General features: G+C 37.2%; 1 protein-coding gene and 1 non-coding gene across 3 annotated transcripts in view; both read left to right on the top strand.

The window, feature by feature from the left end:
* Positions 1–24,586, top strand: part of IPO7 (importin 7) — a 66,785-nt gene extending 42,199 nt beyond the window's left edge. For both annotated transcript variants that reach the window (XM_053561352.1, XM_053561353.1), the window contains 17 exons: positions 1,642–1,776; positions 2,524–2,623; positions 3,533–3,609; positions 3,909–4,025; positions 7,721–7,810; positions 8,353–8,518; positions 9,344–9,504; positions 10,656–10,784; positions 14,040–14,106; positions 14,195–14,320; positions 14,564–14,661; positions 16,103–16,198; positions 16,882–17,102; positions 17,201–17,406; positions 18,244–18,450; positions 20,947–21,063; positions 22,455–24,586. In XM_053561352.1, the coding sequence (XP_053417327.1) occupies positions 1,642–1,776; positions 2,524–2,623; positions 3,533–3,609; positions 3,909–4,025; positions 7,721–7,810; positions 8,353–8,518; positions 9,344–9,504; positions 10,656–10,784; positions 14,040–14,106; positions 14,195–14,320; positions 14,564–14,661; positions 16,103–16,198; positions 16,882–17,102; positions 17,201–17,406; positions 18,244–18,450; positions 20,947–21,063; positions 22,455–22,552 (2,211 nt within the window). In that variant the 3' untranslated portion in view covers positions 22,553–24,586. The remainder of the gene's footprint in view (positions 1–1,641; positions 1,777–2,523; positions 2,624–3,532; positions 3,610–3,908; positions 4,026–7,720; positions 7,811–8,352; positions 8,519–9,343; positions 9,505–10,655; positions 10,785–14,039; positions 14,107–14,194; positions 14,321–14,563; positions 14,662–16,102; positions 16,199–16,881; positions 17,103–17,200; positions 17,407–18,243; positions 18,451–20,946; positions 21,064–22,454) is intronic.
* LOC128566200 (small nucleolar RNA SNORA23) lies at positions 8,093–8,276 on the top strand. Its single transcript, XR_008374488.1, has one exon. It is a non-coding gene; the product is annotated as a small nucleolar RNA SNORA23 (small nucleolar RNA).
* Positions 24,587–25,223: the final 637 nt, after the last annotated feature.

Raw genomic sequence — 25,223 nt, 5'->3', positions numbered from 1 at the left:
AAGATCAGATCGGGTGGCTAATACTTGTAATCCCAGCACTTTGGAATGTCAAGACAGGAGGATCACTTGAGACTAGGAGTTTAGGAACATCCTGGGCAACCTAACTGGACCCTGTCTTTACAAAAAAATTTAAAGATTAGCCAGGTGTGGGCTGGGTGCAGTGGCTCATGCCTGTAATCCTAGCACTCTGGGAGGCCAAGGCTAGTGGTTGGCCTGAGCTCACAGGTTTGAGACTAGCCTGAGCCAGAGCAAGACCTGTCTCTTAAAAAAAAAATAGCCAGGCATTGTGGCAGGCACCTATAGTCCCAGCTATTTTGAAGGCTAAGGCAAGAGAATCGCTTAAGCCCAAGAGTTTGAGGTTGCTGCGAGCTATGATGCCATGGCACTCTACCAAGGGGGACAAAGTGAGACTCTGTCTCAAAGAAAAATAAAAAAAGATTAGTCAGGTGTGGTGGTGAGTGCCTGTGGCCCAGCTATTATGGAGGCTGAGGCTAGAGCCCAGGAGGCTGCAAAGAGCTGTTATCCACTCTGTGCCACCCTATTCTGGGTGATAGAGCAAGACCTTGTCTTTTTAAAAGAAAAAGAAAACCATGTTTGTTAATATCACCACCAGTCATCAGAAATCTATTTAAATGTTGGAAAGCTTTTAAATTAATGATGGTAATCTAAAAATTCTAGAATTCTAATTTTTACTTGAAAGTTCAAATTTTAGCATCAGTAATATTGTTTCTTTGGTGTGGCAGGTACATTTCATTCATTTTTGAGAAAAAAAAATCTATCACCTGCCTAAGTCTAAATAACCATTATTTGTCTGTCAGTTCTTTCAAGTGTAAAATAATGTTTCATAGAATAAGTGAATATTTCCGCTTTCAACTTGATCTCATGAATGCTGTATGTATACTTCTCATTTAATCATATTTTTTTTGTTCATTAAGGATATTCTTAACAAAAACTTAGTCTACAATTAGGGCTGTAAAGAATACAGTGGACTAATAAAATTAGAAGATAGTTAAAAGAAAAAAAAAAGAATACAACGACCTTAGTTTCACATTCCCTTGATTCAGATTAGGCATCAGAAGTTTTATCACCATTTCTTTCATGCCATTGATGCAAATGTCAACACAGTAAGAAAATAAAAAACGCAATAACATTTTAGCATTATTGTAAAAATAGCTTATCCTAGTTGACCCTCTGAAAGGGTGTTAGGGATCACCAGACGTTTGTGGACCACGCTCCGAAAGTTGATACTCTGAAACATAAAGTAGAATTAGAACCCTTGGCAGATACAAAATAAGATTGACTCATTTGGGTATGGTTTTCCTAGGAGATGAGTTTAACAAGATAGTACTGTCTCAATGTGTTTTGTTTAGTAGGTAGCAAATGGTTTTCTCTTCTTCTTAATCAGAAACTAGTCCTTTTGACACAGTATTACTTCAGATTGTTCATTGTTTAAATGCTTTAGGAATAAACATGTGTTGCTAACACCTAATCTTAAAGTTACATTCTCTCAAAAAGAATGTGGTTGTCATTTTTCGATGATGACTTGGGCATTAAGGCATGTGTCAACCGTTTTTACTGGCTTTTAAGTGGTTAAAATTTCTATTTGAACTTTGGTTTTTGATAGAACATTTTTTTCCAAAGGTTTTATTAAAGGTGTTATATCAGTACAAGGAGAAGCAATATATGGCTCCTCGAGTTCTGCAACAGACATTAAATTATATTAATCAAGGAGTTTCCCATGCCCTCACCTGGAAGAATCTAAAGCCTCATATACAAGTAATAATTTTGTATCTTAAATGTTTTTCTGGCCAGTGTAATAGAAATAACGTCAATTGTCATAAAGAATGAAAAGCTGCATGTTTTATTGTGTTAGTCTGGTTGTGGAGATTGTTTTGAGTGTGCAACAGAAAAAGGAGATGTAGGCTCGGCGCTTGTAGTTCAGCGGCTAAGGGTGCCAGCCACATACACTGAAGCTGGTGGGTTCAACTCCAGCTCAGGCCTGCCAAACAACAATGACTATTACAACCAAAAAATAGCTGCTCATTGTGGCAGGTGCCTGTAGTCCCAGCTACTTTGGAGGCTGAGGCAAGAGAATCGCTTAAGCCCAAGAGTTTGAGGTTGCTGTGAGCTGTAACGTCATGGCACTCTACCCAAGGCAACAGCTTAAGACTCTGTCTCAAAAAAAAGAAAGAAAAAGGAGGTAACACTGACGTAACGTTATGAGAGGTATTTTGTGAATATTTGTTTTTTAACTTAAAACTGTTACCTTCAAACTTGCATTAAAGTTTTACTGTTGGATTGTGGTTAACATTTTATAATGTAAATTGAAGTAAGCAAGGGACTTTATTTCAACAATTATTTCCCAAGATAGTTGACTTATCTCCTGTTTCTATAAGTAATATATTTGCTTTATTTAGAGCAGGGAATTTGATAGAATAAAATTTTATATTTAGTAGTTAAAGGAATATGAAAGTTTAAATTTGAAAACTGAAGGCTGTTACTTTCTTAACTTTTAAATTGCAGGGCATTATCCAAGATGTTATTTTTCCATTGATGTGCTATACAGATGCTGATGAGGAACTCTGGCAAGAGGACCCTTATGAATATATTCGCATGAAGTTTGGTAAGGGATTTTCCCCTTTTTAGAAATAAAATATGCCAGTAGTTAAGATTAGGGGGGTGGCGCCTGTGGCTCAGCAAGTAGGGCGCCGGCCTCATATACCGAGGGTGGCGGGTTCACACCCAGCCCCGGCTAAACTGCAACCAAAAAATAGCCAGGCGTTGTGGCAGGCCCCTGTAATCCCAGCTGCTTGGGAGGCTGAGGCAGGAGAATCGCGGAAGCCCAAGAACTAGAGGTTGCTGTGAGTCCTGTGACATCATGGCACTCTACTGAAGGCGGTAAAGTGAGACTCTGTCTCTACAAAAAAAAAAAGATTAGAGTGATTGTGCATATCCAACCTCGGGGGTATTATGGCCCCAGGTTTGGTACTAAACACTTTGTTTTTAATGTGATTTATCTCTTTTGTAGACCTTTTTGAGGTTATTTATTACCTGTGGAATTTGATAATGATAATCTTATTTTTTAACAGACACAAATACAGTAGTGTTATAAAGTTATGAACGCTGAATATACTTTAGGCATACGCCAAAACTGTTACATAATCAGTGTGTTTCAATTTTATTTTTGGATCCCATCTCAGTTATCATGTATATATCTATGGGAATTGAGAAGACACATTGGAGTTACAATGAGTCCCTACATGGCAGTAAAGAATTATGATTTGGTTAACTTTTTTTTAGTCCTTCTTCCTACCAAAATCTTTTGTACTTTTTGTAATTTGTATTTCTGTGACTGTATTATAAATTATATGGGGATATAGGTTCATTTTCATACTTTTAAATGAAGTTTTGGTACATTTTCTTCATGCTTTTTTTTTTTAACAGCATCATTTGTAAACTATGTAATGTAAAAATGTTTGGTGAACAAATTGAAATTGCCATTTTCTGTCTTAATTTTAAATTTGTTTTTTAGATGTGTTTGAAGATTTCATTTCTCCTACCACTGCTGCCCAGACACTTTTGTTTACAGCCTGTAGTAAGAGGAAAGAGGTAAGTAATGTGTAGATAACTTTTGCTATATTATTTTAAATTTATTCAAATATACATTCAGTTTTAAATGTTAGTATGGATTTTTTGTTTATTTTTGGTTTTATTTTATTTTTATTTTTCAAGATAGGGTCTTGTGTTGTCATCCTGAGTAGAGTGCTATGGCATCCTCACAGTTCACTGCACTCAAATTCCTGGCCTCAAGTGATCCTCCTGCCTCAGCTTCCCAAAGTGTTTTTCCCCTGTTTTTCAAGCACTGTTGGAATAGCCAATAAAGTACTACTTTGCTCTTTTTAATTTAGGTACTGCAAAAGACCATGGGATTTTGTTACCAGATCCTTACAGAACCAAATGCCAATCCTCGAAAAAAAGATGGAGCCCTGCATATGATTGGCTCTTTAGCAGAAATACTTCTGAAGGTATTGCTTCTTTTGCGTATATGTGTGAGTGTGCAGTTAGTTTTATAAAATCAATAGGCTTTGTTGAGATCCAGTACACAAACCATGCAATTTGCCCTTGCAAATTGTTTACAAAAAGTTGACACCTCAGTAGTTTTTATTTTATTCACAGAGTTGTACAGCCATCACAGCCATGCAATTTCAAAACATTTTCATGACTCCCCAAAGAAACTCTATACACATTAGCATTCACTCCCTGTTTAACCCCAAATCTCCCAACCATGGGCTACTCGTAGTCTTCATTTGTCTATACGAATTTGGTTTTTTCTGAACATTTCATATAAATAGAACAGTATAAAATGTAATGCTTCATTTATTTGTCAGGTTTTCAAGGTTTATCTATGTGATAGCATGTGTCACTGTTTTTATTGCAAATTATATTTCATTGTATTAATATACACGTTTTGTTTATCCATTTGTCAGTTTACACTTTGGGGCTGTTATGAACATTTGTGTACAGATGTTTTCATTTCTCTTGGGTATATACCTAAGAGGGTCTAAATTGACGGTCATATTTTGAGATGTTACAGGACTGTTTTCGAAGTGGATGTATCATTTTATATATATATATATATATATACATAAAAGGATTTCAATTTCTCTACATCTTCAAGTATTATTTTCTGTCTTTTCGATCATAGCTGTCCTAGGGAATATGAGGTAGTATCTCACAGTAGTTTAGGCTTGCATTTTCTTAATGGCTAATGATGAGAATCTTCTCATGTGCTTATTATCCACTTGAATATATCCTTTAGAGAAATATCTATTCAAATTGCCCATTTTTATTTAAGTAGTCGAATTGTTAGAAATATTTCATATTATGATTTGCAAGAATTTTCTGCCATTCTTTAGGTTATGTTTTCACTTTTTTCTGTACCTTTTTAACTTGTTTTGATCAAACGTTTTCACTTTCTTGAAGGTATCATTTTTTTTATTAAATCATAGTTGTGTACAATAATGCAACCATGAGGTACAATGTTGAAGGTATCATTTGATAAGATTTTAATATGTCCAATTATTATTTTCTCTTGTTGGCTTGTGCTGAAAGTACTTTTATTAGTCTGAGTTATCTTTGCATGTTGCAAGATAATTGTAAAAGTGTTTTTCTTCTCAATGTATTAATCTTGATGGCAGTTTGTAAAATTGAATGCTGCTGTTTAACTTAGTGGTACAAGCCTTTTCGAGGAGTTTGTTAAACAAAAAACACATCAACACTTATAAAATTGGAGAAGACTACAGATATAACAACTAAATGCAATGTGAGATCCTAGACTGGATCAGGAAGCAGAAAAAGATACATCATGCTTTTGTTACACTAGCTTTATAACAAGGACTGGCTGATTAGATTATGTTTAGCGGCCACATCTTAATTGTACATGCTATGTCTGACTTATTATTTAAGATCTATGGCCAGGTGCAGTGGCTCACGCCTATAATCCTAGCACAGTGGGAGGCCGAGGCAGGTGGATTACTTGAGTTGAGCCAGGTTTGGCAGTGCTCAGGAGTTTGAGACCAGCCTGAGCACAAGTGAGACCCCATCTCTACTAAAAAAAAATAGAAAAAAGAAAACCTAGCTGGGCGCAGTGTCGCACACCTATAGTCTCAGGGCGCTGAGGCAAGAGGATTGCTTAAGCCCAAGAGTTTGAGGTTGCTGTGAACTATGATGCCATGGCTGTCTACCCCAGGCAACAGAGTAAGACTCTTGTCTCAAACATACAAAAAAAAGGGAAGAAGAAGAAGCAGCAGCAGCAGCAAATATTTAGTCATTATCCTTTCCCACTATGACAAACCTTTCTTCACTGAATTGGATGTTATTTTGTGTGGATGTTGTATCTTTCAGCTTTTCTTTGTTTAAGACAGGGTCTTGCTCTGTTGCCCAAGATTAGAATGCAGTGCTGTGACAGCAGTCTCAGACTCTGAGCTTAAGTGATCCTCCTTCCTCAGCCTCCCAACTAACTGGGACAACAGGCGTGCACTGAGCTAATTTTTATACTTTTTGTAAGAGACAGGATCTCACTCAGACTGATCTGGACTCTTGGCTTCACACGATCCTCCCACCTGGACTGCCTTTCAACTTTTCTGTCCTCATCCACCTGTCCTTCTCTTAGTTTACAAAGTATAGGTTAAAGACATTCTAATTATTTATTATAGGAGACTGGGACTACTGAGAGTTCTCTTGACACATTGAAGTACTTTATCCTTATTCTTCACCCAACTTCACTTAATGGTAGCATCTTACATAGTCAGGCACAATTATCAAAACCAGGAATTTAATTTTTATATGATACTATCAATCTACAAACCTTTTTCATATGTCACAAGATTTACCACTTACTTCCTTTTCCCTGGTTCATGATCCCATATGGGATCCCACAGTGCATTTAGTTGTTATATCTGTAGTCTTCTCCAGTTTTGTGTAAGTATTGATACTGTTGGCATTTTATATATATATATATATATATATATATATGTATATATATATTTTTTTGGGGGGGGGGGTGCAGTTTTTGGCCAGGCCTGGGTTTGAACCCGCCACCTCTGGTATATGGGGCCAGCGCCCTACCCTTTGAGTCACAGACGATGCCCCTAGCATTTTATATTTTTAATGTTGACTTAATAAACTCTTCTAAAAGTTTATTACCACTTAGAAAATACTCAACTTTCAGATTAATGAAAGTGTCTTTTTTTTTTCCCCTGGATTCCATTTTGATGTAGTATCTTTTTAGAATCCAATCCGTTGTTTTTCTCAGATTATGTTCAGTTAGAAACTTTACAGAGAATTTTAATGATTACAGAAGTTTCATAAAGCCTGGGTACAGTGGTTCACCGTATAATCCTAGCACTCTGGGAGGACAAAGTGGGTGGATCTCTTAAGCTCAAGAGTTTAAGACTAGCCTGAGCAAGAGTGAGACCTCGTTTCTACTAAAAAATTAAAAAAGTGAGGCAAGAGGATCACTTGAGCCTAAGAGTTTGAGGTTGCTGTGAGCTATGATGCCCTGGCATTCTGGGTGACAAAGTGAGAATCTGTCTCAAAAAAAGTTTCATAAGAAAAAAAATTGTATAAAGTAAGGAATAATATTAACCACCTTTCCAATAAATAATGAAATACCATTACTGTTAAGATCTGGTATAGTGACTTTCTAATACGTGCTATAAAAACATGTAAAAGTGTATTGAGTGTTTTGTTGGTGGGTAAAATTCTAGAATAAGAAATTTGGTTGTAGGCTAGGGTGCAGTGGGTCATACCTGTAATCCTAGCACTCTGGGAGGCCGAGGTGGGTGGATTGCCTAAGCTCACAGGTTCGAGACCAGCCTGAGCCAGAGGGAGACCTCATCTCTAAAAATAGCCGGGTATTGTTGCAGGCACCTGTAGTCCTAGCTACTCGGGAGGCTGAGGCAAGATAATTGGCTTGAACCCAAGAGTTTGGGGTTGCTGTGAGCTATGATGTCATGGCACTCTACTGAGAGCAACAAAATGAGACTCTGTCTCAAAAAAAAAAAAAGGGGGAAATTTGGTTGTAAATCCTGGGATTCAGAGAATCCCAGTGGGTGGCATGACATTAATAGTCATTTTTTAACACTGGTGTATCAATTTTGAAATTAAGATGATGGTATATTTGGAACTGTATCAAAATAATTGTTGTTTATATTTACAGAAAAAGATCTATAAAGATCAGATGGAATACATGTTGCAGAATCATGTGTTCCCTCTCTTCAGCAGTGAACTGGGCTATATGAGAGCAAGGGTATGTTTTAAAGCTGTGTATTACACATTTATGTTTTGTAGTGAATGACCTTTTTAAAGTTTATTTTAATTGACAAATAATAAATTTTCATGTTGTACATAGTGATGTTCCTGTGTAATTATCTCAAATGAATGACTCTAAATTTTATTTCAATAGATTTAGACGGTATAAATAGCTTTTTGTTATGAACGACTACGGATTTTAATATTGAAACCTTTTAATGTTCACTTGAGAACCCGTATTTATTTTAGACTTTTGTTTAATGTAAATCTTTAAGTGGCTGTTGTAATGTGTGCATAGTTTTCATCTATGACTGGTAGCAGTGTCTGTCTGTGTTTTGCATGCAGATCTTGCTATCCACACAAACATCATGCAGCCAAAAAGAAACTTGGGATCATAGTACCGGTCTAGTGTTGTCTCTTACGACACACCTACCACTGGCCAGCCTCCAAATTCCCGCACACAGAACTCTGGGAATAGAGATGAATTTGGGGGAATTTAGTGCATTTTCTACTAAGTAATTCATTGCATTTTCTACTAAGGCTTGCTGGGTACTTCATTATTTTTGTGAAGTAAAGTTCAAAAGTGATCAGAACCTTCAAACAGCCTTGGAGCTGACAAGAAGATGTCTTATTGATGATAGAGAAATGCCTGTGAAAGTTGAAGCTGCCATTGCTCTTCAAGTGTTGATCAGCAATCAAGAAAAAGGTAAATAGGGGCAGCACCTGTGGCTCAAAGGGGTAGGGCACCGGCCCCATATACAGGAGGTGGTGGGTTCAAACCCAGCCCTGGCCAAAAACTGCAAGAAAAAGGTAAATGATTTGTTGTCAAGAACAGTGAATGTGGCTTGGCGTCCATTGTCCAATGGTTAGGGCACTGGCCACATACACCAGGGCTGGTGGGTTTAACCTGGCCCGGTCTGAAAACAACTATGACAACAGCAGCCAAAAAATAGCTGGGTGTTACGGTGGCTGCCTGTAATGACAGCCATTTGGGAGGCTGAGGCAAGAGAATCTCTTAAGCCCAAGAGTTTGAGGTTGCTGTGATGCCATGGCACTGTACCGAGGGACACTGTATCTCAAAAAAAAAAAAAAAAGAATATCTTTACATGTAATTATAAAACACATAATACTAGAAATTGAGCATACTTTTTTTTTTTTTTTTAGAGACAGAGTCTCACTTTATCACCCTTGGTAGAGTGCTATGACATCACAGCTCACAGCAACCTCCAACTCCTGGGTTTAGGCAATTCTCTTGCCTCAGCCTCCCCAGTAGCTGGGACTACAGGCACCTGTCCCAACGCCCGGCTATTTTTTTTGTTGCAGTTTGGCCGGTGCTGGGTTTGAACCCACCACCATTGGTGTATGGGGCCGGCGCCCTGCTCACTGAGCCACAGACGCTGCCTGCCCATGAGCATACTTTTAATGTAAAAGTATTTCTTTTTTACCCTTTGGTGTGTGTTGTATTAGATTTTAAGAAGTTTTAGTTTTGCCCCACAAGTTTTTACACGCCCTCCTTTTTTTTCTCTTATAGCTAAAGAATACATCACACCATTCATCAGACCTGTAATGCAGGCTCTCCTTCATATTATAAGAGAAACAGAAAATGATGACCTTACCAATGTGATTCAGAAAATGATCTGTGAATATAGTGAAGAAGTTACTCCTATTGCAGTAGAAATGACACAACATTTGGTATGTTGTTTGAGCCTATCATTTATACAAGTATTTCAGTTTTTCTTTTACTATGTTCCTGGAACTGTGTTACAAGTGGTTTGCTTTATTTACCATATAATAAATAGTTCACAGACTTTACTGTATAGCAAGTACTATTCTTAACCCTTGACAGATATTTACCAAGTACTATTCTTAACCCTTGACAGATATTTACCTATTTAATTCTCACACAATACTGTGTTTATTCATATTTCATATAAAGAAAATATGTGGTATAAAAGGGTTGAATAAATTGGCCATAGCTAGACAAAGTGAGGCTGGCCTTCATGTTTGGAACTCCATGGTATTATATTCTTAACTGCTACCTCTGGCTACCATATTGTCATCTTGGTTATCTGTGTAGTTTCCTGGAATGCTGAAAATGATTAAATTTTACAAAAGGCAGTTCTAGAAACCCGTTGATGATTAAATATGTCTGTTTGGGGCATTGTCAATTGTTAGTAATATTAATGAAAATATTCATCATATGGATCTCTTTCTGTTCCTTTCCTTATTTAATCCTCCTAAGTCTCTCTATGCAGTCCAATTGACATATCAGGAAGGGTCAAGAGAGGCCGAATAGATTGCTTAAAGTCAACCAGTAAGTGGCATAGCAGGACCGTTTGATTTCGTAGCTCAAGCTCTTACTAGTCCTTTGGAGACATTGATTTGTCGTGGTATTTCGTGAGAACAGTTTAGAATTAAAAGTCAGAGACCAAGGCTTGGCAGCAAGGGTGCCGGCCACATACACTGGAGCTGGCAGGTTCGAATCCAGCCTTGGCCTGCCAAACAACGACAACTATAACAACACAAAACAATAACTGGGTGTTGTAGCGGGCACCTCTAGTCCCAGCTACTTGGGAGTCTGAGGCAAGAGAATCACTTAAGCCCTAGAGCAGCAGTTCTCAACCTGTGGGTCGACACCCACAGGAACTGCATTAAAGGGTTGTTGCATTAGGAAGGTTGAGAAAAACTGCCCTAGAGTTTGGGGTCAATGTGAGCTGTGATGCCACGACACTCTACCGAGGGCGGCATAGTCAGACTCTGTCTCAAAAAAAAAAAAAGTCACAGACCAAAATGTGTTTATAATGCTTCAATAAGAAACCTGAGTTATATTCTTTTGAATCTAGGCAATGACATTTAACCAAGTGATTCAGACTGGGCCAGATGAAGAAGGAAGTGATGACAAAGCAGTCACTGCTATGGGAATTCTGAATACAATTGACACACTTCTTAGTGTAGTGGAAGATCACAAAGAGGTAAGAAAATGACCCAGTGTTGGCACAGTTTTTAGGGAATGTCAAACTCTTTTATAATGCAATGACTAGTCTATGTCAGTTTTGTTTTGTTTTTAAATAATAAAAAAGTCATTTTAAGCAATGTTCTCTGCCTTTTTTTTTAAGGGCTCTGACTTACATAACTCTCTGATCATCTAGTTCACCTTGATTTTGACCTTTCTTTATTTTATTTTTTTAAAGAGACAGAATCTCCCTTCCTAGCCCAGGCTGTAGTGCTGTGATCCTATCCTCACTGTAACCTTGGACTCGTGGGTTCAAGTGATCTCCGTCAGCCTCTTAAGTAGCTGGCACTGTAGCTACGCACCACCGCCCCTGGCTAACTTTTTAATTTCTTTTTTTGTGTGGCAGGATCATACGCATTAGCCACTGTGCCCAGCCTTGATTTTGCCATTTTTAAATATTTCTCTTTTGTAAGGATAAGATTAGTACCTTATAAATACTTTATGTTCTAAAATAATAGAAGAAATAGAAAGCGTATACTTGTTTTATGATCTCTTTATCTTGGGCTCCTTGCTTTGTTAACATTTCTCAGATCCTGAAGTATATAGTGTGATTCCCAGGAAAATGTATTCTTCTTAGTTTCCATGCTTTTATAAATTTGTTTAAAATTTTTTGATGAACTATACACACCAGAAAATTTATCCTCTTAACCATTTCTAAGCATACAGTTCATTAGCATTAATTACATTCACATTTTTATGTAACCATCACCATCATCTTCCTGATTTTTCTCTTTTCCTGTTGTCTTTTGGAAAAGAATGATAATTAATGGATTTTTAAAAATGAAATTATTTAAAACGCATAGAAAAGCATAAAGAGTTGGGTGCAGTGGATCACACCTGTAAACCCCACTTGGGAGGCTGAGGCCGGGAAATTGCCTGAGCTCATAGGTTCGAGACCAGCCTGAGCCAGAGTGAGACCCCTGTCTCTAAAAAATAGCCAGGTGTTATGGCAGGTGCCTGTAAGTCCCAGCTACTTGGGAGGCTAGGCAAGAGAATTGCTTGAGCCCAAGATGTTGAGGTTGCTGTGAGCTGTGACACCATGGCATTCTACCAAGGGCAACAAAGTGAGACTGTCTTAAAAAAAGGCATAAAGAACAGAAAAAATATAACCAATACCTCTTTTTTTTTTTTCCAGTTTTTTGGTGGTTATGGATACATACTAGTTGTATATATTTATAAGGTATATCTATTTAACTGTCTGAAAACACTTTTGCCCTCATTAAGTATCCCCACTTTATCCCCTCACCCCCTTCTACCTTTTCCAGCCTCTGGTAATGACCATTCTATACTGTCTCCACAACAATTGTTTTTAATATTTAGCTCCCATGTGTGAATGAGTACATGTAACATTTGTCTTTCTGTCCTTGGCTTATTTTTCTTAATATAATTTAACCAGTATACTTCTTAATCACCACTTGGATTTGTTACATTTTATCATTTTACAATATGTTCTTCAGACTCTTCTATTAGAAAAGAAAATTTGTGGGTGGGGCGCGGTGGCACATGCCTATAATCCTAGGACTCTTGCACTCTTGAGGCCGAGATGGGCAGATCACTTGAGCTCAGGAATTCAAAACAAGCCTGAGCAAGAGTGAGACCCTGTCTCTAAAAAATGGCTTGGCATTGTGGTGGATACCGGTAGTCCCAGCTCCTTGGGAGGCAGAAGCAAAAGAATCGCTTGAACCCAAGAGTTTGAGGTTATTGTGTGCTGTGACACGATTGCACTCTAGTGAGGGCAACAAAGTTGAAACTCTATCTCAAAAAAAGAAAGAAAGAAAAATATTTTTAGGCCCAGTGTAGTGGCTTGTGCCTATAATCCTAGCCCTTTGACAGGCTATGGCAGGAGGATTGCTTGAGGCCAAGAATTAGAGACCTTCCTGAGCAATATAGCGAGACTCTCTACCAAAAATACAAATATGTAGTCGCTGAGCACTATGGCTGAGGCAGGAGGATTTCTTGTGCCCAGGAATTTGAGGCTGTAGTTAGCTATGATATGCTATTGTACTTTAACCTGGGTGACAGAGCAGGGTCCTCTCTCAAAAATAAATAAATACTGTAGTCCCAGCTACTCGGGAGGCTGAGGCAAGAGAATTGCTTAAGCCCAGGAGTTGGAGGTTGCTGTGAGCTGTGTGAGGCCACGGCACTCTACCGAGGGCCATAAAGTGAGACTCTGTCTCTACAAAAAAAATAAAATAAATAAATAAATAAAAGGGAAAACAATTTCAGGTAGATGTAATTAGAGCCCTCAGGAGATCACTCTTTTCCCTACTTATTTCCTTTCCCTAGAAGTAACCACTGTCAAGAATTTCAGGTTTAAAATGCTAACCTATTTCTTACCCATAAACTGTGCATTGTTTTCAGATCATCTACGTGTTGCCTTTTGCAGAAAACTAGTAACTTTTGTTTTCTGTATTGTAGTTGGGGATAGGCAGGAGCCATGAGCAATCCAGTAGCTACTTTATTTACCAGATGAATTGTTTATTCTGTTTGACGCATTCAAAATGTATTAAATGCCATGTATTTGAAATGAATGTCTTGGCTTTTGTATCTGATTAGTAGATATTATCATGTTCTCCTGATCCTTTAATATTTTTATGGTCCTCAGATTTTGGGTGGTGTTGAGGTTCCTACTGACAATTACAGACATATTTATATTTCCTGTCAGTCTTTTTTTTTTTTTTTTCTTTTTCCTGTCAGTCTTGAATGACTTGGGGCCTGAGTTCACATTCCATGCTTTATTATATCTAATATCATTTGAAAAATGGAGGTAATTTAAGAATTATTGGGATTACTGGGAATAATGCCTTTCATCAGATAATGTCTCTGTAAGTCACTCACAGTGGCTTTTCAGTTACATCAGGCCTGAATTAATCTATTTATAAACATGAAGAAACTATAGGCTTTCTTCAGAATTGTAACTTTTTAAATTTTTATAGCAGTTTGACCTTTTCTGGGATGTTATTTTTTCCTTCATTTTTAGGTAAACTGAGCTGGTTATTCCTTGTATTTTTCCCACTATACTGGTATTTCATTAAATTTCAATCTCAGACTGGCTCACTATTTCATAATATATAAATCATTTTAAAACAAAGACTTAAAATGATTTCTCAACGACATGGACTTTATATTTAAGTGTATTGAATTACAGTATGCATTATTTTAGTAATTCATTCAGTGTGCTGCAATTCCATATTATTTTTTTCTTTTCTTTTAGATAACCCAGCAACTTGAGGGAATCTGCTTACAGGTCATTGGTACTGTTTTACAACAGCATGTCTTAGGTATTATACCTCTGATTGTGCTAAGAATTTAGTGCTATTTCACATGAACAAGCATTTTTTTTTTTAATACCTAAGTATTCTTTTTCAGAATTCTATGAAGAGATCTTCTCTTTAGCACATAGTTTGACGTGTCAACAAGTGTCTCCACAAATGTGGCAGTTACTACCCCTTGTATTTGAAGTCTTTCAGCAAGATGGTTTTGATTACTTTACAGGTAAGTCAAATCAGTAATACTTAGGATTTTCCCCTTATTTTGATTTATTTGTAGCTTTTGATTCGAACATATACTTTTGAATGTTCCAACTGCTTCTTTGAAGTGAATATATTTGTATTCCAAGTGGGTATTAAAAACAAAACAATCTCATAGGTTTGTCTTCTTCTAAGTAAATTTTTCAGAAGCAAAGATAAAGCATTTGTATTAGTAAAAATGTGTGACTGATGCTTTTTATTAATACAGATATGATGCCTCTTCTCCATAATTATGTAACAGTTGATACAGACACACTTCTATCTGATACCAAATATCTTGAAATGATATACAGTATGTGCAAAAAGGTAGGTTATTTTTATATAATATCAGATTTCATGAAGCTACCACTGTAAAATTTATGAAATTGTAGGTTGGGTGCAGTGGCTCACACCTGTAATTTAGCACTTCGGGAGCCCCAGGTAGGAAGATTGGTTAAGGCCAGGAATTCGAGAACAGCCTAGGTAACATAGCAAGACCTTGTCTCTGGCCAAAAAAAAAAAAAATTTAGCTTGGTGTGGTGGTACATGTAGGCTGACGTGGGAAGATCACTTGAGTCTAGGAATTTAAGGCTACAATGAACTGTGGTTGTGCCACTGAATTTGAGTCTGGGTTATAGCAAGACCTTGTCTCAAAACAAACTAAAAGATCAGACTCAGTGGGTCATACCTGTAATTTTAGCACTCTGAGAGGCTGAGGCGGTTGGATTGCCCTGAGCTCTCACAGATTTGAAACCAGCCTGAGCCAGAGTGAGGCTTTGTCTCTAAAAATAGCCGGACATTGTGGCAGGTGCCTGTAGTCCCAGCTGCTTGGGAGGCTGAGGCAAGAGAATTGCTTGAGCCCAAGAGTTTGAGGTTGCTGTGAGCTGTGACGCCATGGCACCCTACCAAAGTGAGATTCTGTCTTAAAAAGAAAAAGAACTAAAAATCTTGTAACTAGAGGTACGGGATAAATTTATTTCCCCCTATAGATTGGTTTTGATTTGGGATCCATCAGCATCAAAGTTGTTGTAATGAGTAGCATTTGAATTTCCACCAATGTTTGTTGCAGGCTATTACGGCATATGTAGCACAGTGGGTAGGGCGCCCACCACATACACTGAGGCTGGTGGATTCAGACCTGACCTGGGCCTGCTAAACAACAATGACAACTACAACAAATCCCTTAAGCCCAAGAGTTTGAAGTTGCTGTGAGCTGTGACGTTACGGCACTCTACCAAGGGCAACATAATGAAACTGTCTCAAAAAAAAAAAAAAATTAATTGTCTTGTCTTGTGAAGGTTTTAGATATGCTTGTTCTTGATTGATATCTTTCCCTTCTGAACACGTAGTCAAAATAATCATTTGGTTACGCTATTTATCATTTGCTGCCAATTACATTGTTTATGTTAATACTCTGGGAATAGATAAGTATCTATACTATCTACTGTTCTTTTACAGAACCCTTATCTGTAAATTTACAGTCTTCTAAGGTTTTACTAGCATATCAAGTTATGTATTCTTCATTTCTTGTATGCGAATTTAGTAGCTGTCAACATGCTATATAGTTGTCACTATAGGATAAATGCTTTGATCACATCTGTGCTTTGTCATCTGCACAATGAACACTGCAGTAATTCATATTAACTAGAATACCTTAAGCAATACTCAGAGCTTGTACACAGGAAAAGGAGAATTGTTTCTCTGGTTTAAAGATAACTGATTCAAAGATTTCATAAAGCCTCACTGCATCTTATATTGTGTTCATCAGGTTCTTACTGGAGTTGCAGGAGAAGATGCAGAGTGTCATGCAGCGAAATTGTTAGAGGTCATTATTCTACAGTGCAAAGGGCGTGGCATCGACCAGGTCAGTGAGGCTAGTGATGACTCATATTTGAGGCTTCACAGTCTTTGCCTTCCACATTTTTCTCTTCCTTTTGGGGGCATTTGTTGTATATTCTATACATTTTTGTTTATTGTGACACCTAAACTTTTTAAATAGTTTAAAATTTAATTGATATATAGTAATGGTCATATTTTAACATATATAGAGGTATGATTGGTAAGTTTTATTGATACTTTGTTATTAGGCAAGGTAAATTTCGGCTTAAGATTCTCAGTAGATTTAGTAGGTTTCCACTGTCCGTTTTAACAGGAACATTGTGAAGCCATAATTGATGTGGTAAGGCTGTAATAGCTCCATGAAGACTTGACTTTCACTAAAATTAGATTTTCTAGTGAATAATAAATATTGGTCATCTAACAGAACGAAAGAGTTAGTTGAGGTGACAGATTAATATGGGTAGGATAGTCAGGATGCTCTTTATTTATTTATTTTTTTTATTAAATCATAGCTATATACATTAGTATGATCATGGGGCCCCATACACTTGGTTCATAGACTGTTTGACACATTTTCATCACACTAGTTAACATAACTTTCGTGGCATTTTCTTAGTTATTTTGCTAAGACCTTTACATTCCACATTTACTAGGATTCTCAGGATGCTCTTAATGACAGTCTCGGTATATCTCGCTCTTTCTTTACAGTGCATTCCCTTATTTGTTGAAGCAGCTTTAGAAAGACTAACAAGAGAGGTTAAGACAAGTGAACTTCGAACGATGTGTCTACAAGTTGCAATTGCAGCTTTATATTATAATCCACACCTGCTACTCAATACCTTAGAAAATCTTCGCTTCCCCAATAATGTTGAGCCAGTTACAAATCATTTTATTACACAGTGGCTTAATGATGTTGACTGTTTCTTGGGGTAAGTAACATAATTTACAATTTTATTTATTGTTTCCTTTGTGAGAAACTGCTTATTTAAGAAAAAGAGAGAAATCTTTTTTCCCCCCCCCCATTTAGGCTTCATGACAGAAAGATGTGTGTTCTTGGATTGTGTGCTCTTATTGATATGGAACAGATACCACAAGTTTTAAATCAGGTTTCTGGACAGATTTTGCCAGCTTTTATCCTTTTATTTAATGGATTAAAAAGAGCATATGCTTGCCATGCAGAACATGAGAATGACAGTGATGATGATGATGAAGCTGAGGATGATGATGAAACCGGTAAGCGATTTTGGTGGAAGAACACAAAACTTCTATACATAGAAATATCACTGTATTTAACTTGTCTTCTGGTCCTTCTCCCAAAGAAATGTGGGGTCATAGCCAAATGTTTTCGTGTTGCTTATTCATAGAAAGACTTCCTTATACACTTAACGTAATGCTTAGCACAGGGCACTTACATCTGATTGTAATTAACACATACAAAGGTACACATGTCATTATAGTAACTGTTAGATTTATGTTTTTATTTTATTTATTATTTTTGAGACAGTTTCATTTTGTCACCATTGGTAGAGTGTTGTGGCATCATGGCTCACAGCAACCTCCACCTCTTGGGCTCAAGTGAGTCTCTTGTCTCAGCCTCCTGAGTAGCTGGGACAACAGGTGCCCACTACTATTCCTGGCTGTTTTTAGAGATGGGGATCTCATTCTTGCTCAGGCTGGTCTTAAACTTGTGAGCTCAGGCAATCCAACTATCTTGGCCTCCCAGAGTGCTAGGATTACAGGCATGAGCTACCTTGCCTGGCCCAAGATTTATGTTTTTAATGTTGTCTTAATGTATCCTGTCATCTATCTTACCATCTGTTAGTACCAAAAACTAAGTATTTATTCAGTTGTGATTTTTAATTTGCTAACAGTGATTGATACAGTTGTCACTTCATTGAAAACAAAATATTTTACTATTACAAAAGTACCTATTTTTGACATGATTGCAAGAGGGACTTTACCTAACAATTGCAATCAGTGTATAACCTGGCTTATTGTACCCTCAGTGAATCCCCAACAATAAAAAAAACAAAAACAAAAAACAAAAGTACCTATTTTTTGACTTGGCAGAGGAACTGGGGAGTGATGAAGATGATATTGATGAAGATGGGCAAGAATATTTGGAGATTCTAGCTAAGCAAGCAGGGGAAGATGGAGATGATGAGGATTGGGAAGAAGATGATGCTGAGGAGACTGCTCTGGAAGGCTATTCCACAATCATTGATGATGAAGATAACCCTGTTGATGAGTATCAGATATTTAAAGCTATATTTCAAAGTAAGTCGACTTGTTATGTATAGATTGAATGAATTCTTGTAATTTCTCTCTGCCTCTTTTTTTTTTTTGAGACAAGAGTCTCACTTTGTGGCCCTCAGTAGAGTGCCATGGCATGACAGCTCACAGCAGCCTCGAACTCCTGGGCTTAAGCGATTCTCTTGCCTCAGCCTCCCAAGTAGCTGGAACTACAGGTGCCTGCCACAACACCTGGCTAGTTTTTCTTCTTTGTTATTGTTGTTGTCATTGTTGTTTAGCGGGCCTAAGTGGGTTTGTACCTGCCAGTCTTGCTGTATGTGACCTGTGGCCAGCACCCTACCCGCTGAGCTACAGGTGCCACCTTCTCTCTGCCTCTGAAACAAAGGGTTTTGGAGATACCAAACCCAAACTAGAAAAAGATTGTTAGGCAAAGTAACAAAAATAATTTCTAATGTTGCTTTAGAATCTTTGTTCTTTTTTATTTTGTTTGCTGTAGAGTTTGAATATTCTTTCTTCATCCTATTAATTTTACATTTAGAATGTAATAATGAAAGATCACATCATGGAAAAATAATGTAGTTTTTAAAAGTTAAACAGTGACAGTTTTCTCTTTCTGACTTCTGATTCACAATCTCCCAGCTGACCTCAGAAGTAACACTCTTTCTTACTTATGTGTTTCTGTTAGTTATTTGTTAAAGTATTTGTGTTTTTTTTTCCTATCTAAAGCCACACTATTCGCTATTCTTTTTTTCTGTCTTCTGTGATATTTTAACCAGTTCAGTTATTACTAAGTCAATACTTTTCAGTTTATTCAGATTTTCAGCTTGTAACAGGTAACTTGATCTTAAGAATTTTTAATTTCTTTGCAGTCAGACTTTTCCAGGAATAATGTGTGTGGCTCCAGAATACTAGTAGTCACTTTGGTTTTTACCATTATTTACTTTGATTTCAACAATGTATAATATCTGTATTCCACCATTCAGTTTAAAAGATTAAATTCCCACTATCCTTGAAACACCCTTTCCTTCTGGAATTTACTACTATTATATATCGTTCCTAGGCATTGGGAATTCTCTGATAACCAAGGGTTTAGTCTTCCAAGCCCATGACAAAGCAGTTTTGATGCAGGATTGGAGAAATACAAAGGAATGGTTTCTGCGCTGCATGCCAGCAGAACTGATTGTGGTGCCAAGAACTACTGACTTGCTTTGTGTATGCCTTGTGTTTTGTAGATATAAACACATGTCAATCCCTAAAAGATTGTTTCTAATATAGGGCCCATGTTCTTGTTAAAGATGGTGAGATTTTAACACCTGATTTTGTGATATTTAGGGGAAATGTCCCCTCTGAATTTGACCATTATTTAGGCCATAATATAAAAATGTGTGACCATTTTAATTTTAACTGGGGGACTGTAAAGCTGCCTTTCTATGGAAAGAAAATCAATTATTGAAGGAAATGTTTGGAGTAGGGAAGACAAGAAAAATAAGGTGCTTATTTTATATTATTCATCATTTACCTGCATCTACTTCTCATTTTTCTTTTTTAATTTAGAGATTTGAGAGTTCTAACCAAAGTAGCCTTCATTATTTTCAAGTTGCTTTAACTCTGAATCTTTTTTTTTTTTTTTTAAGATAAGAGTCTTACTCTGTCTCCTGTATAGAGTACTCACAGCAACCTCAAACTGCTAGGTTTGAGTGATCCTTTTGCCTCAGCCTCCCAAGTAGCCGGGACTATAGACACCCACCACAACACCTGGCTAGTTTTTCTATTTTTACTAAAGTAAAAATAGTACTTTTCAGGCATGTCTTGAACTCCTGAGCCTGGGCAGTCCATCTGCCTCAGCCTCCCAGAGTGCTAGGATGAGCCTAGACAACTCTAAATCTTTTATTTAATGTGGTTAGATTAATTTCATTCCTGAAGTCCTCTACATTTTTTCATTATGTGAGAATGGGTTTAAACTCTGAATCCTTGTTTGCTAGAAAAATAAATAACAAGAATGAATAGATTGTTTTGTTTATTTTTGAGATCGAGTCTCGGTCTGTCATCCTTGATTGAGGGCTGTGGTGTCATAGTTCACAGCAACCTCAAACTTCTGGGCCCAAGAAATCTTCTTGCCCTCAGTCACCCAAGTAGCTGAAATTATAGACGCCCACTACAATGTCCAGCTAGTTTTTCTATTTTTAGTAGAGATGGGATCTCACTTTTGCTCAGGCTGGTTTCAAACTCCTGAGCTCAAGCAATCTGCCTGCCTCAGCCTCCCAGAGTGCTAGGATTACTGGCATGAGCCACTGTGCCTGGCCAACAATGAATAGATTTTTTAAAGCATAAAGATAAATGAATTAATTTTTATTCCTATATCTTTGTCTCACAAATAAAATAACTTTAAAAATTATTGGGAAAACACAAAATAGATCAGAATTTTAGTGTTGGGAGTAGATGGGATAGGAGAAACAGGATAGGAGCTACCAGACCTCTTATTAATGTTCTTTTTCTTTCCCCTTGTTTTTGTTTGGATAGCTATTCAAAATCGTAATCCTGTGTGGTATCAGGCTCTGACTCATGGTCTTAATGAAGAACAAAGAAAACAGTTACAGGACATAGCAACTCTGGCTGATCAGAGAAGAGCAGCCCATGGTATGTTAACCAATTAATAACTTTATATACAACTTCTGAATTTTAAAATTATAGAAAGGGTATAGATAGTTGTTGCAGGTGTTAGGAATTAACTCTAATCTGAGGGATTTAACATAGGAAAAATGAATTTTGTTTTTTGCTACGGTTTATTTTTAAATATAGTTAAAGACTGTTTTCAGTGTATAAGAGTGCTTAAGCTTATGGTGATGCATTTAATAGAAAGTTCTATTAGGGGGGCGGCGCCTGTGGCTCAGTGAGTAGGGCGCCGGCCCCATATGCTGAGGGTGGCCGGTTCAAACCCAGCCCCGGCCAAACTGCAACAAAAAAATAGCCGGGCGTTGTGGCGGGCGCCTGTAGTCCCAGCTGCTTGGGAGGCTGAAGCAAGAGAATCGCGTAGGCCCAAGAGTTAGAGGTTGCTGTGAGCCGTGTGACGCCACGGCACTCTACCCGAGGGCGGTACAGTGAGACTCTGTCTCTACAAAAAAAAAAAGAAAGTTCTATTAGGAAGCCAAAAATTTAAAAAGTTAGGAAGTGTTTTTTTTCCTCAGGAGTACAAGGTGTCCATAAAGTTCATGTGCAATTTAAAATAGAAAACTATTAAAGAAAATCCCAGGCAAGTTTTCATTTGTACACATTTCATTATGCTAACACCATTAACTAAACTAGCTTTATAATTATAGTCAAAGAAGGGTCCTCCTTACAAATAAGGCATAGACTTCTGAAGTGTTACGTTTTGTATTTGCTTGCTTCATTTGATTCATTGGATTTAGAGATCAGACTTTACTGATATTTTTAACTCAAAATTTTGTATCTAAAAGATTTTTTGTTTGGGGACAGAGCCTATGGCTCAGTGAGTAGGGTGCTGGCCCCATATACCAAGGGTGGCTGGTAAAAAGAAAAAGTTTTTGTTTGTTTGAGACAGGTCTAACTGTGTAGAGTGCTATGGCGTCACTGCTCACAGCAACCTCAAACTCTTGGGCTTAAGCAGTTCTCTTGCCTCAGCCTCCCGAGTAGCTGGGACTTTAGGCACCCACCGTAACGCCCAGCTATTTTTTTGTTGCAGTTGTCACTGTTGTTTAGCAGGCCCAGGCCGGGCTCGAACCCACCTGCCTTGGTGTATGTGGGCGCCACCTAAAAGATTTTTTTCTTAACACTGGGGAATGAAAAATGGCTATGGGGTCTACAGCATACAGTAGCAGAGATTATATTCTCCACATAGTGCTTGTCCCTGTATATTTGGAAGAAGACTAAAGATAGACTTAGGAATTTCTTGGCTATTACTGGTACCATATCAGTGGTTAAGCTATTGGTTTATTAATATCTTATCAACCCTCCCCCCAAGTCAGTAGATGATTGAATACTCTGTTAAATTTTACTTATTTGTTTTCTAGAATCCAAAATGATTGAGAAGCATGGAGGGTACAAATTCAGTGCTCCAGTTGTGCCAAGTTCTTTCAATTTTGGAGGCCCGGCACCAGGGATGAATTGAGTTTATCACTTTCTTTCCTGCTGTGTGATTGTAGTGAAGAGCTTGTGTTCCTCCTAGTAGTGGTTCCAGAACTGGTTCATGTTATCTACTCTAAACTAACTGATCGATAGATGGACAAAAAAAAAAAACCCAGGAGATGGGACCTGATCATGCACCCTGGCACTGGAAAAGAATCCAGAGGGATTTGGGGAGGGAGATAATTTAGTGGGTATTTTCTTTATTTTTTGAAGAAAGTAAGATCCTGACTGAAGCTTTAAAGTGACACTGTGGAAATCTGAAACAAGAGGGGATGCCATGAAGGCAGCTTTTCTTTTTCTGAGGAAAAAAATAGGCATGGGCTACAGGACTATTTAAAATGTCTCATTTACAGTATATAAAGCTCAAAGGTAGATACAATTTTTACACCTATGAGTATGTCCAATTTCTGTCTTTTCCTCACCATTGGATATCTATTCTTTGTATGTAAATAAGATAAGGTAATCTGATAGCCTTATTCAACCTTCATCATTTCCATTCATCAAAGATTGTTCCTATGTAGACTATTGGACATTTATTGTAGCACTACATAACTGATTAAAAAAAAATCTGTAAATGAATTAGCACTTTCATATTGAAACAAGCCTGCTAGCCTATGTATAAAATAGCAAAATGTTTGCTGTTTATAAAAAGAAGGGATATCATGGGGAGGGGGGCAGGGGTAATTTCAAGTTATTAATTTAAAAATGAACTAGCAATTTTGTACCTAGTGACTTTGTGGTACACTCACCTCTGATTGTGACTTGAATTCGGTATGTAAAAAGGGGGTAGTGATATTTCATTGCTGCTAAAAATGGCAACTTCCTCTGTGTCCTGTTTTTTCTTAAAGCTCTCAGTGTGCAAGTGGATATTTGGATACAAGACCTTACTGTAAACAAGTAAGAAAGGTGGTATCTGAGGCATGTAAATTGGATATCGAGTTCTACTCTTGAAGATAAGAGTATGGCTAAACATCTATATATGCAACCTATTAAAAAAACTTAATTCGGCTATTATGTCTTGATTTGATTGTAGTTTTTTCCCTGATTATAAAATTTTTTCCTTATTGGCCTATTTTTGTCCTATACTTATAAAGTAGAAAGCGCACACTTAAAATTTGACATTTAACACCTGCCCACTCCCATTTTCCCCATATCCTCTATCCCTCTTGTTGATTGTGGTATCTGATCTTAACTGTATAGGCTGAAGGCACATGGTTCCCTCCAAAAACCACTATTGATACCACTGCAAAATGAGCCCAGCAACAAGACGGTGTAGAGAGGTTGGCTTGCTTCCCTCTCTTCCTAACTGCATGTTGAAAAATAAGCCCTTATTGATCTTAAACATCTGTCAGATGAGTCATACATTGGGTTATTTTTTATACATATGTATACACACAATATTTCAAATTGAAAGCAACATCTCAATAGATTAAAAACTATTACATACTGTTATCTAAAACAGATTAGAACATTTATAACTGTAAAAGTGAAACAAATGCACATATTGAAATTTAAAATGCATAATTAAGAAAATCCATTGGTGTTGTGTTTTTCTTGTATACCAATAATTAAGCCAATACTGTTGGCATTGTTTGGCTTTCTATTTTAACACTGAAGAAGTGAAAGTATTTCCTATATTTATGAATTTACTACTAAAATCTTGGCAAAAAAAAAAATTGTCTAAAATGTGTGGGTGAAAACTGTTAATCAGGTGTGTTTCTACCCTTACCCCACCCCCCAAGTTGGACACCAACTATATACCTAGGTTGCTTAAAGGGATTTCACTATTATATAAAATCAATAAAATAAAAATGGAGTTGTACATATGCAACATTGTGTACAGAGGGAATATTGAAAAGTATTAAAGAAACATTCTTGTCTTCCTTTACCTGTTGTCCCCTGATACCTAGTCTACTTTTTAAATTTTCAGACTTCATTGCTCTTTGAATTGATAATTCCAGTTTTCAGATTACTGTTATTGGAAAATCATATCTAATAAAGGTTTTAGTTATTCCCATACACAGTATGAGGTTTTGCTTTAAGAAAATGTATTGGCATGTCTTTGAGAACAAGTATGCTTCCTGTCTCATATAACTTAACCTCCATTATTAGATTTCAACTTAACATTAGACCTATAAACTATTTAGTGCTCAAATGGTAATTTCTGATACATCAGATATATATGTGTCAATTTTTATGATTTCCTTTAGCTTAATACCAAATTGGTTTGTTATAGATCATGAATGTTAATATGTATTAATTTCTAGATGAGGTTGCAGGACTTTTGGGAAATTTTTGAAAGTTCATGTTTGTTAATGACAGGCTTTAGCAGAAAATCATTTTGTAAATAGGAGCGATCCTTTTTTTTGTGGTTTTTGGCCAGGGCTGTGTTTGAACCCACTACCTCTGGCATATGGGACCAGTGCCCTACTCCTTGAGCCACAGGCGCCGCCCAAGGAGCGATCCTTTTTTTAAAAAAAACAAAACCTGTCAGTATTAAGGAAGTTGTTTCTCTGCAGGTAATAAAATGGTGGCACACTGTATTAAGATACTGTGACTAGTGCTATATACTCACTTCTGAAAGAGACCACATTCCCCTTGGTAACCTACTCACCAAGCCAGTGCCTGATCCACCCTTCTAAGCAGTTTTGGAA

This window comes from Nycticebus coucang, chromosome 14 (genome assembly GCF_027406575.1).
Source record: "Nycticebus coucang isolate mNycCou1 chromosome 14, mNycCou1.pri, whole genome shotgun sequence".
Lineage (NCBI taxonomy): Eukaryota > Metazoa > Chordata > Mammalia > Primates > Lorisidae > Nycticebus > Nycticebus coucang.
Note: the sequence above shows the minus strand (reverse complement) of the source record. Positions and strands in the feature narration are given on the sequence as shown.